Source organism: Zonotrichia leucophrys, chromosome 3, assembly GCF_028769735.1.
Source record: "Zonotrichia leucophrys gambelii isolate GWCS_2022_RI chromosome 3, RI_Zleu_2.0, whole genome shotgun sequence".
Classification (NCBI taxonomy): Eukaryota; Metazoa; Chordata; class Aves; order Passeriformes; family Passerellidae; genus Zonotrichia; species Zonotrichia leucophrys.
In genome coordinates, this window is record NC_088172.1 from 43,301,102 (window position 1) to 43,314,043 (window position 12,942).

Here is a 12,942-nt window from a genome sequence, read left to right on the forward strand (position 1 = left end):
TTTTAAACATTATTTAGACTTGTGGCAGAGCAAAATTTACAAGTTTTTTATCCATAATATGTTCTGCCATTTTGCTACTGTTTCTTCATGATGTCACCTCCTTCAACCAGGCTACTCATCTAGAACACTTCTGACAGTCTGACCTCACATTCATTGTTAGAAATGTCTACAAAATAATCCTTTTTCAAAGAAAAGTATTACTTTTGTTGGATTTGAAGTGGGATTGGAGACAATGTAAACAAGATCCAAGAGTGACTGCCGGAGAATGGTGATGACTTCTCAGAGGTAACCTTATGCACAATTCTAGTTTGACTATCTGAAGTATTTGTTATGCCATCAGTACTCTTGTCATAACAATACAAGACCAAAATATTGATATATAGAACTTCAACTTATGTAATGATCATCTCAAACGCTTCAAGCTGTTTCTGGCAACAGCTTCATTAAGAATGAACCACATTTTCCATCCAGTTATCTAAACTGGCAATGGGTAAAATGCTTTCTGATAACAGCATCTTCAAAACGGTGGACAGTTTGAAGAAGTGAATTTATCAAATGATGCAGAAAGAATGGAAAAATTCCCTTCCTTCTCCTTCCCTTTCAGCACAATTTCAGGTTGTAATCAGTGTTTCTCGTTTGCTGCTCTTCCTGAACAGCTCTATATTGATACATTCCCCCTGGTGTTTTTAAAATTTCTCAGTTTGTTACCTGACACACCTGACCCTCTGAAGATTAAGAGCTAATTAAATGCTAGAAAGCTCCTAGAGATTTTGTGCAGTCAGAGAACTTAGGCTTATCTAGGAGAAGGAACACACCATGACATTTGAGTTTTATGGCCAAGACCTGAAATCCCAGAGTTACTGTCCCTTTGCCAGTAAATGGCAGAGCTGTTTCAGAGACAAAGTCCAATGGAAACAGAGGATTCGACTGCAAGGTCATCTGCAAAAGCAGAGTTCCCAAAAAAAACCCGCTGATCACAAAACATTGCAGCAGTCCCAAGTGTCAGCAACACATCATGGTCTGCAACATATCATGGAGATCAGTTAAGAAGCACAAGACACCAATACATTAGATGACTTCACATTTCTCTGATAAATGGGTTGTTTAAACCTTGAGAAAACGATGACATTTTCACAAAGCGTTTCTGTTACATTGAACTGGAATTTGCTAACAGAAAGGGAAAAGGCTATTTTAGGAACTTCGTATACCTAATACATAATGAATGGTATTTACTACTACAGCAAATTTCAGTTTCTTGCCATTTTATTACCTATTACAGCTAGGCACCAAGGGTTTGGTTTTCAATGTTTTAGGGTTTATAAAGGAGAAAGAAAAAATAAAAGCAAACTAGAAATTATTAATTCTAGGAAAGGGGACAGACAGAGATCATCAACATATGCACAGATTCAGTCATCTGAATAAGCATCACAGCAGTATTGTTGCTGCTACCAGAAAGTAAACTTCATGTAAGATTTGTGTTACTGTTTATAATTGAATATTGCAACTGCATAGTTTTTTATCAGATATTTTTTCCTTCTCTCTTATCTTGAAAATGGTAACAACCCAATCTAATTTAATTTTTCCATATTTGCAAATTTTATAAGAGACTGAAATCCTAAGGGGTTCCACAACAGATGGATGACTGTGTTATTCTAATTACAACTAGGTACAGGTTTACAAGGCTGTCATTTTTTTAAGATAATCAAATTCTAATTTCAGGAAACATGATAAACGCTGAATATCTATGTGCTGTACTGAATCCACTTTCATGAAAAATGTGACTTCTCTTCATTGAAATGAAACAACTATTAGAAACCATCTTTCAGTTCCTCAGACCCAAATTAATTTTGTTACCTTCTAACAACTCATTAGCTTTACCTCATACCAAAAAAGTCTCTACTGTAACTAGTTTCAGGATTTAGGTTAGATGGCTCTCACAGGAGGATATGAAATACTGTGAAATAACATGGCATTCAATAATTGTCCTTGAAGCAATTGCAATGCTTCACAAAAACTACCAGAAAACCTTGGGAAATGTATAGAAATCTGGCCTATCATTATTAAATCAGTGAGAAATCTAATTTTAAACAAATAAGGTCTGATAAAGATTTGAGTGTGTTTCGTTGTCCCTTTGGTACAAACATAGGAAGCATGATGCATCCGGGGTTCTCAATGCACATCACCCTCCCTTCATAGGAAGGCCATACTATTTATTTTATGATGTAAAAAAGAACCCAAAATGAACATAATTTTAGCTATATGTCCCATTCCTAAAATCATGTCCTTTTACTGTTTCAGAGTAGAATTAGAATATGATCACAGATTCAGTTTTAGAGCTAGACTTTTGTTTCATGTCAATTAGCATGAAGTTATTGGCCTAAACTAACTTCCCTGGTTAACCCTTATGGCTACACCTTGTCTGGAAAAGGTGCTATGAAGACTTAATAACTGTTTTCATATATAAGTTAAAATAAACCTTTGATGATAAATGGTGTTTACCTGAACAACAACACTCTTTTCTGGGCTAGAGAACTCTTCACAAAAGAAGTCTGTGATAATGCTGTTGCTGACAGGGAAAGAACTCAACAGGGCATCACCAGCCCTCTGTCTACCTCTTACCACCAGATTACTGACTACTTTTGAGAAGACTTCTTATTCTCCCATTTCCAAGCTTTTATTCATTAAAGCACGTGGAATATCAAAAGCATTTGCACATAAAAACTCTTTCTTAGACAACCCATTAACTGTTGGAACCTTTATTTGATAACCGAACAGGCAAACTTTTCCAGAATTAATGCCTAGTAGTGTCTGTATAAGACCCAAAAACCCCCTCATACAGAAAATACAAAAATAAATATTAGATAGAGTTGGTTTATCATTAAAAGAAAATCTTTAAGGCTCAAGAAAATCAAGAACTGAGGTTTTCACTATGTTATCTTTGGTTTTGTATCTACTCTTTTGGATTTTTCATTCTAGATAATTAATTGAACCTGCAATTATCTAGGGATTTTCAAACTTTGTTTTCTTCGAAGCTGACATTAAATTTTAGATAAATAATGCAGTGGATGCCACCTCTGTCTAATCAGTGGTTCGTGGTGAAATCAACTAAATAGAAGATCTAAGTTGAACCTTGCTGAATGTATTTTAAATCCCAGCTTTGACCAGAAGATTGAGATGAGTGGTTTAAAAGTAAGGTACTTGATGAGTAAGGGAATGGAGTAAGGCCTACTCCTTCTCTTTGGAGGTCTTTCACATTAGATGGAAGCATAATTAAGGAAGAGCAGGCTTGCTGTTTTTGCTGGGCAAGGCATCCATTCAGAGTCAGATTTTTCTTCTTCATCTAGTTAGTTTTTACATGTTTAGCTTTTAAAGGAACAACCAAAATTATTATCTGAATTAGGAAGTCTCAGAAATATGTAATTAGCAAGCCTTTTGAGTCAATGGAATTGCTTTATTGTTCATTATGCCTCATGAGAAATTGAAAAGTAAGACAAGACAAATACCTTGTCCTCGACAAAGATATCAGTGTCTTTTAAGAAAAAATAAAATTGTGATCGAAATAACTGTCTCATCAACAACTGTCTTCATAAAGCAAAGAGACAGATTCTCAAATGAAATTAAGGGTATCCTGTTAGCAAGTTTTTGGAAGGTAAAGGCCACTAAATATAAAGAAAGACAGCTTCTAAAATTTCTAAAGGGGTTTTATGCTTTGAAACTTCAAAGGCAGGCCCCAAGTCTCCAAGGATACTATATCTGCATACTATGGATAGGAGAGTAAAATATCAGTATAAACAAGAGACACTCCCCAAAGCAGTTGATTCTCCACAGTTAGTAACAGAATGTACTCTAAATGGCTGAACTACAACCTGAGAGAAGAGTCACAGACAAACAGTGAAGAATGAAAGTGCATCTTCCAGCAGATATTAACATTGGTTCTAAATCTTCTAATTTTACCAGTGCTTCAAAGTATTAAAACACATTAATTTACACTCAGAATAAATCAACGTTATCATTCATCCTTTATTGCTGGCTGTAAGCACAACATCTGTACAAAACTAACACTCAGGTCACTCTGGCAACAATAACAGTTCTTTAATACATATCCCTTAATACAATATAAAGTGCATACCTTTGTGGGGCTTTCAAAGGTGAGCCAGATTGCTTACACCATTTTAAATATTTATGCCACCAGCTTTGCAAATCATTTATAATAGGTGTCAACAAATACTCTGAATCTCATCCTCACCTGCTCTGCATCTTCCTCTTTCCATTTTACACACAGAAACGTGAAAGCCCATCACTAATAATTATCTGTTCTGTTCACTCAAGCACATAATTTTCTTCTCCAAAGTGAGGTATTTCCCAACAGTGAAGTAGAGAATTTTTGAGCTGTTAAAGACCATTTTAAACAACCCCCAAAATGATACAGATATATTTAGAAGAAAGGCAATTTAAATATGAAGAAGCTGCATGGCAATAAATTATTAGGAGACTGACCTTTATAGCTTCCCATGCTGAAATAACAATCTGTTTTGCTTTCAGAAAGATGTGACACGAACTTTTCAATTAATTCTGCCAAAACTGCAAGAAGTAAAAACTCATTAAAAATTAGAGGCAACAAACAAAATATGGAACTACATCACCTAACTAAATGACAATGTATGGGAAAGTAAAGCTATTTAAATTCCTGCATATTTATTCATATTTTTATGGGGAAACAACTCAAAACATGCATTGCACTTTTACATTCCTAACACCATTCCTAACTTAAATTAAATTTTAATAGCTTTACTGAAAATATATTCAGTGTAAACAGAAAGAGAATCTCATATTATCTTAATATCCTCCACGGATTACTTCAGAATTTGTTACATGGTTTCAATATGAAATGAAAATTAACTATAATTAAACTATAATATCTCACCACATTTGTCTGTGTATAGAGACAGGAAAGGAAAACAATAAAATGAACAAACCACAAAACCAACCAACCAACCAAATACCCCAAATAAACTCAACAACCCACACAGAACAAAAAGCTGACACCATCCCAAAATTATGCTAACAAAAGCACATGAAGTTTAAGGGCTGTTTCCAACAAACATCAATATAAAACTACCTATGCCATCACAAGATAAAAATTATTCACTTAAATTTATGCAATAGGAGTATTTAATTTTGGAAATTCTGCATTTAATGATGACCATAATGTTCTTTTTCAGTTCTTGCTAAGGAACTTTGTGTCTGGGGGCACTGCACAGCTAAGCCCGATGCTGATACCTGTTCTCTATGGAGGCAATCTTATCTCGCAACTTGACAGGATGTTAGCCAGGAAGTTAGCAACACCTATCATTGACAAATCATTATCCAAACTGTCCCTGATGCCTCAATTCCCCAAGTCTGAGGCTATGGCAAGTGAACACAACACCATACAAGTTTAAACAAAGGTTACAAGGAAGCCTTTACACAAACTGCACAGAGGAGGCCTGCATGAGGAAGCCATATTAGGAATTTAGGATAGGAACAATGAACTTCTTTTAGAAGTAAATGCTATCCTAAAACACCTGCTTTTGGCTCCATAAAGAGGATAAAAAGCATACAGATATGCTACTGATACTTCTCACAAGAATGGAAAGCAAGGGAGTCTATTTAGAGAGTAACAACTGCTGCCACCTGTGGGATTTCCTGTTTAAAGACCATGTTACCATTTCCCTCCCAGCACTTCCAGCTAATAGCAATATAGCTTCAGCTCCTGTTCCCCCATTCTTGCACATAACTCCAGGCACCCACTGCCCAGGTGGGTTTTCTGCTTTTGAACTGAATAGTTCAAAGAACCATAGAATGGCAGGGGTTGGAAGGGACCATAAGGAACAGCCAGTACCACTGGTACCAGTATTACTACACTGTTTAAGCAGACAGCGGTAGGAGCAGCCGCAGCAGCACAAGTGAGGCAGAGCAGGTGGAGGGGGCAACAGAGAAAGACAGAAACCTCCTGAGCGAGCCACGATGACAGGAAAAGTGACACAAGCAGTTAAACAGCAGTGCATGCTCTTTTGGAAATGAGGAGGAGGAGAAAGACAGAATTTCCATCCACACTCTGATGCTTGTTATGCCAGAAAAACAATTAGAAAAAAGATATAATAAAAGTAATTAATTCTTCTTCCAATTATTTTAAGCTAACATACTGACATTAAATCACAATCTTTTTTGTCTTGATTAATTCCCTAAAATATTTACAGAAATTATACTGAATGAGTCCAAAAAAAAGTTTTTAAAAGGCTATGTTTTGGTAATGCTAAAGAAGTTTCACTACAACAACTAAACATGAATTTACAGTTAGAGTTCTAACTCCAATGGTAACAAAATTAATTTTGCATTGCAAAGGACTACTAAATTAAAACTAAAAACCTACATGTGTAATTTATATTCTTATGCACTTTTACAGTGAAATGAAACTGCTAATTAAACATAACATAGCTACTTTTAATCACGGTTAATAAAACACATGGGGCTAAAAAAAGCAATTTACTTTACAGAAGAGTAACAATTTATTCTTTTTTGAAGAATATATAAACTCACTAATCCTCACTAATATGCTTAGTGGAATTTGGCTCACAAACAATATAACAAGTATTTGTGTAAAATGAGCAAACATGTCTATTTCTGCAACTGCAGACAGCCAAAAGCAGAAATTACACTTTAAGTTTGTAATTAGCTATATATTTACTGTATGATTATTTGTACAGTGATTACTGAAATATGCCATACTATAATAATAAATGAGAACTACGTTAAGACTAAAATATCCCATAATTCAGGAAATTTAAAACCAAGTTGGCACATTGTACATTTTTTCTTTTTGTCCTAAGGCAACCACATGCTTGACCTAGCAGGTGAATACTTCAATTCAGTGCTTGAGTTAACAGAAGTGAGAGTTCAATGGTTAAGTAATATTTTGAAATTCAAGCACTAAATTCATTCCCACCATTTGAAAGTATTTATCTAAGTGCCTATCAGGATCTTTGAAAATATTTTCATCAAGTTTGAGAGACGAAGACACACAAGAACGTGTCTCAAAACACAAGTGGTTAATACTTAAATAAATGGTTTTCACAGGACACGGCCTTTTCCAAAGGAATGTCCATGTGAAATGACAAGTAGCTATTTTAATTTTTTTCTTTTAATAGTATATCATTTAGCTGCCATTTGGACATCACTGTAGAAACTGGTTCAGTGATTCTTCATTTAACTGGAAAAATTAGAAAAAAGACATTTAGGCAGGTTCATTGTACATTGTGCTCCTTTATAATACAGTCAGTATTGCTGTAAAAGTCGAAATTTTCAGGTAAAGTTTATGTGGTCTACCAACACAGTGAAAATGTTGATTTTCTTAAATTATGGTAGCTTGGCTGTGTTATTATTGAAGTTTTTAAGATTCTAGAAATAATCTCATGGAAATTTAATTCTTACACAAAAAATAAACATAATTTTAATTTTGGTGTGTGCCATCATATACAAAATAAAGAGAAATACTTTTAAATTTCTTAAATTACTGCAGTATGCTTATAAAATGCCTACTTTCCTCCAGGATTTTATTCTTCCTTGAAGAAGTAGTGTACAATCATGTTCTATGATCCAGATGTTTCAAAGGAGTTTAAAAGAAAATACAAAGGATTTTTTTAACAGCAGTTCTGCTCTCAGGCACAAGGTGTGACTCTTGGGGATGGTCCTGTGCAGGGCCAGGGGTTGGACTCAATTATCCTTGACAGTCTCTTCCAACTCTGCTGAGTGGAAGGGATTCTGTGGTTTTGTGACTTCTGTTAGAGGCTAGAAATTCAAGAGTGAATATGTTGGACAGATTACATTTTTGCAAGAGTAGTGTCAGAATTTTCAACTCCATCAACCATACTTCAGTTTAATAAGTATATGAAAAACAGAGTTAGCAATACCATTACTCATGGTAAGAACAAGGAGGACTTTCAATTATTGTACATTAAAATGACAAATGAACAACCTACATTTTCTCTGAAAAGAAGAAAACAAGATAATAAAAATTCTGACAGTGCTTCCATTAGAGATGAACACTGCATACGTTATACAAATATACAAGTATTTTCTTTATTAATGGAAAAAAACAGCCCTTCGAACCAAACCAAATCTTTACACACCTGCACAGACATTCATGTGCACTCACTTGCCACTGCTTACAGTGGCTCAAACTGATTTGGGGGTCAGAAAAAAGAATTTGTGATCTGCAATTGTTTTTTCTGCATAACATAAAGACCCACTGTTTCACTCAAATTCTAACAAGCTTCCTTGGAAAATCAAGGACATAAAAATAAAAAACACAAACATCTAATTTGTATTATTCTAAAAACTTCTTTTGAAAATACAATATCAGCATTTTGTTATCCTGAACTAAAACCACTACAACAGCATACAACAGTTATGGATTCTTTATCCTATGGGGAAAGTCCTGCAGTTAGTTGCAACTTTTTGTTGCAATTGCTAAAGACTGCAGCACACATACATCACAAACAATAACACAGCCTCAAAGGCTCACTGTATTTTTTGTCAACCTGTTTTGATAGAGCTATCTCAGATGATGCAGAGCTCACAAAATATTAAAGGATTCCAGAACACTGTGTTTACTGTAACCACTCTGCTTCCATCAAACATTTCATTTATAAAAGCTGGAGAAAATTCCTGTTTTACAGTGAGTTCTCACATGCAAGTTCAAGAGCTGCTGTATTTTCTTTTCTTGGTTGGTTGGTTTTTATTAAGAAAAAACAATTTGGAGGTAAATTAATAGGTCCTAAAGAATATTGGAGATCTAAATCCAGATCCTCAGGGAGATAGGTGATGGAAAATCTGAAAGACTCTATGGAGCAAGTAATTTTAGCCGAGTTTACTATCCCTACCCACATCACATATGAATATAAAGCTTGAGAAGAATAGGATTTGGGGACAGAATATCTTATTATGAAGGGAAAAATGTTAGCATATAATTGATATAATCTCTGCAACACCCTTAATTTATTTTGCTTTGGGTTTAAAGTCTCCTAAAAGGGGAGTGGAATAAGCATGTTGAATCTGCCCAGAAGTCAGATGCTGATACAATGTTAACTGGGAACAGATGAAAAAAGAAGTTTCTGGAATAGAAAACAACATTCTGCCATATCTGAAGGACAAAAAAGAGGAGATAATTGAAAAAGGCATGGCTGAAATAGTCAAGATGAGATTCTGGTTCAAGAGAAAAAAAAAACCAAAACCACAAGCCACCTCTCAGTCATGTGAACTATTTGAACATGCATTATGCTAAGCCTAGATTCATACAGAATAACAACTTTCTACATAAACCTAAGGTTTTATTCAGAGGAGTTGATTGGCCTGCTGCTTTTTCTGCCAAAGCTTAGATGCAAATACACAGAAAGTTCTTTTCTAGATGTACTAAAGACACTTGAGGGAGGCCACAAATATTGTAATGAGTAGTCCAAAAGAAGCCAAGACATAACCTGGCCAAAGGCTCTCCCCATGGTTCTCTTGCTGGTAAGTGACCCAAAGAAAACAAGGAGCTATACACCCTAACACACACAGATCTGTGGCACCTTAATGGAAGGAATGACTGGAAGAATGTCTTTGTCATCTGCTTATTGTGCTTAGAACACCAGACTGTAGGAGCTGATTGTCTACAATGTTTTGTGTTAGGAGACCAAGAAAATTCCCACACTTTCAGTCCTGATGTATTAAAAGATATGCAAGCCTGGGAAGGTTTGTATCTCCTTTCAGCAGTTCAATAAAGCCTTTCAAAAAACAGATTTAGATGTTTGAGAACAGAAATTACTTAAAAGCTACAGTCAGAGGTCATGCTTTAGCAGAGAAAACACCAGTCTAAGGCCATCTCAAAAGCAATGCATTACCAGAGCATTTAGCAAAAAAGTATTGACCAAGTTGATGGGAGAGTAATCAACATGGGAAGGGTGAATTGCAGATATTGATACTGTACAGTTTGCTCAAGAATTTTTTGATGGATTTCAAGCAAGTTCTATAGATTCAGCATCTGGTAATCCTTACACCAGATCACAGAATATTTTTAACAAATCAATACACATTACTCCATACAGTCCTTGAGTCTAATGTTATCTTCTCCCATTACATTCTGGTTTAACTCCTGTTAATGTCAGTCCCCCTTAGAATGGGCCCAGTAAAGAAAGCACAAGTGTACATCTTTGTCTGTAAACCATGGAGATTGCTCCATCTGTAACTATAGAGAAAATTTTGATTTCTGGGCATCTGGACTAAAGTCTCTCACTCCTCTGAAATTTGGGAGAGCTTTTCAAGCTGCAAAAGATACACAGCAGTACAGCTGTCTCTTGTAAAGTGGATTCAGCGAACATGATGTTGTCTCAAACCACAAAGCTGCAGATATTTTGCTGCTTCTGAAATATCTCCAAGCAGATACAGAACATCTGAAGAGATTTGCAACAGCAAGTTGTATTAACTGCTTATCTAAATAACATAAAGGGAAACCTTGGGCACCTGTAAACAAGTGACCATAATCAGAATTCCTATAGGAATAGAAGCCTGAAATTTCTGAGAACACTTCACTTCTTTATGGCTACAAGCTTATATATCACAAGGGAATTATTATGTCTTACTTCAGATGATTTATGTCATATCGATGATCTGTGTTTTTGCTTTGGCTTTTTACTGAGCTATAGCACTTCATGATCATACTGTTCATTAGAAATGCATATGAAAATTAAGAAAAACCTGAAGGAATGAATTCTTTCATGTTTAGTATGGTTTAATTCTGATTTTTTTTTGCAGAAATTGCCCATTAATATAATTTCCCAACCCATGTTAACTCATTCACTAGTCTCTGAGAAAAGTCTGTTTTCTTTCAGGCTTTCATTTTCATTTTCTCAGTATCTCAATAATGGACCCTTTAAAGATCTGGAACAAAGACTTGTATTTGAACCCTCTTTCTCTGTCAAGTTTCACTGACAACATAGAGGGATAATAGTCGTAAAGTGAAAAATAGGACATAAAATGCATAAACCTTGCTTTCTTGGGAAAATACCATTGAAATAATTTTCTTAATCAACACAGAATTATGGACTACTTGTATAGATAATGTACTCCTCAATGAAAATAATTAGTTGCTTAATACTGGTCTTTTGTCTGCTTTCTTTGTTAAACTTCTTAAGTCATACTCACTTGGTCCACTGATGCTATCTGGTCTGGTTTTCATGACTTTGCAGAACTGTTTTCTACAAATTTCTGCCCACCCAGTTGGCTTGTCTGGACTTCTTAAGAGTTTTAAGAGCTTGTCAAGATCTTTATCTAGAAGAAATGAAAAATTAGTGTTATTCTATAATGATCATACACTGACAGAATAGTTTGAGTTGAAAGGGACCTCAAAGATCATGTAGCCCCAACTCCATTGCCACATGTATTTCAGACCTCTTAAGAAAAGACTACATAAATATGCCTTTTCCTAAGACAATTAAACCAGAGAAGCAGTCCTAAAACTGATGACATTCTGCTTTATACAAAACATTCTATTTACTGATAGGATTTTGTGCTTATTTTGGCTGGGCTAGAATTAATTTTCTTCAGACGGCTGGTATGGGGCTATGCTTTGGATTTGTGCTGCAGATAATCTAGACGTGATAATCTAGAGATGTTCTAGAGATCTGTGTCAGCAGAGCAGAGCTTATACAGATTTGGCCTTTTCTGCTTTCCTACTGCTACCCCAGCAAGGAGGCTGGGGGTGCATGGGAAACTGGGAGGAGACAAAGCTGGGACAGGGGACCCAAACTGACCAAAGAGGTATTGTATACCATATGACATGGTCAGTATATAAAGTCGGGGGAAGACAAAGGAAGGGGAGGAACATTCTGAGTGATGCTGACATGGTTGGTGACATGGTGGTGTTCAAAGGCAGTACTCAATGATATCTGAGGTCTTTTCAAACCTAATTATTTCTGTGATTGCATTTGTCTCCCTAAGTAACCATTACAGGTGATGGGGTCCTGCTTTCCTGCAGATGGCTGAACACCTGCCTGCCACCTGGATGCAGTGAATTAATTTTGCTTTGCCTGTGTGCATGGCTTTTGCTTTTCTATTATACAATCACAGAATAAGCCAAGTTGGAAGGGACCCATCAGAATCATCGAGTTCAACTCCTGGCCCTATTCAGGGCACCCCAAAAGTCACACTGTGTGCCTGAGAGTGTTGTCCAAACACTTCTTGAACTCATAAAGGCTTGTTGCTGTGACCAATGCCTCGAGAAGCCCGTACCAGTACCCAACCACCCTCTGGATGAATAGCATTTTCCTGATGTCTACTCTAAACCTCCCCTGACTGAGCATCATACCATTTCCTCAAATCCTGTTATTGATCACAAGTGTGAAAAGATCAGTGCCTGCCCCTCCCCTTCAACTTGTAAGGATTTTGAGGACCACAGTGAGGTCTCCTCCAGGCTGAACAGACCAAATGACCTCAACCACTCCATTTAAAGCTCCCCCCTTCAGACATCCACCATCCTTGCTGCCCTCTTCTGGGCACTCTCTTATGGCTTAATGTTTTTTTATGTTGTGGTGCCCAAAACTGCCCCCAGCACAGGACAATTCCCTCCTTGCCCAGCTGACAATGCTGTGCCTGATGCCCCCCAGGACACAGTTCGCTCTCTTGGCTGCCAGGGCACTTGGCAACTACCAGGCAACTTGGCTCCCAGAGTCCTTGATGCTGCTATGAAATACTTTCTGGTCATCTGGAGGAGAAAAATAAAGATGGTACCTGACACAAAGCATATGCACATGCATTCACTCCAGCTGTGTACAATCCCTCTGCTGTTAGACCATTAATATTACTCATTTTTCATGTTTGCAAATACTTTGCTTGTTAAATAAAGTTTTTTCCATTTTTCTTGGAGGA

At 36.3% G+C, this 12,942-nt stretch overlaps 1 protein-coding gene across 4 annotated transcripts in view; it reads right to left on the minus strand.

Moving 5' to 3' along the window:
• Positions 1-12,942, minus strand: part of TBC1D32 (TBC1 domain family member 32) — a 76,130-nt gene that overhangs the window by 13,795 nt on the left and 49,393 nt on the right. For all 4 annotated transcript variants that reach the window (XM_064707967.1, XM_064707969.1, XM_064707966.1 and 1 more), the window contains exons 27-28: positions 11,221-11,346; positions 4,498-4,581 (exon numbers count right to left, since the gene is read on the minus strand). In XM_064707967.1, coding sequence (XP_064564037.1) covers positions 4,498-4,581; positions 11,221-11,346 — 210 coding nt within the window. The remainder of the gene's footprint in view (positions 1-4,497; positions 4,582-11,220; positions 11,347-12,942) is intronic.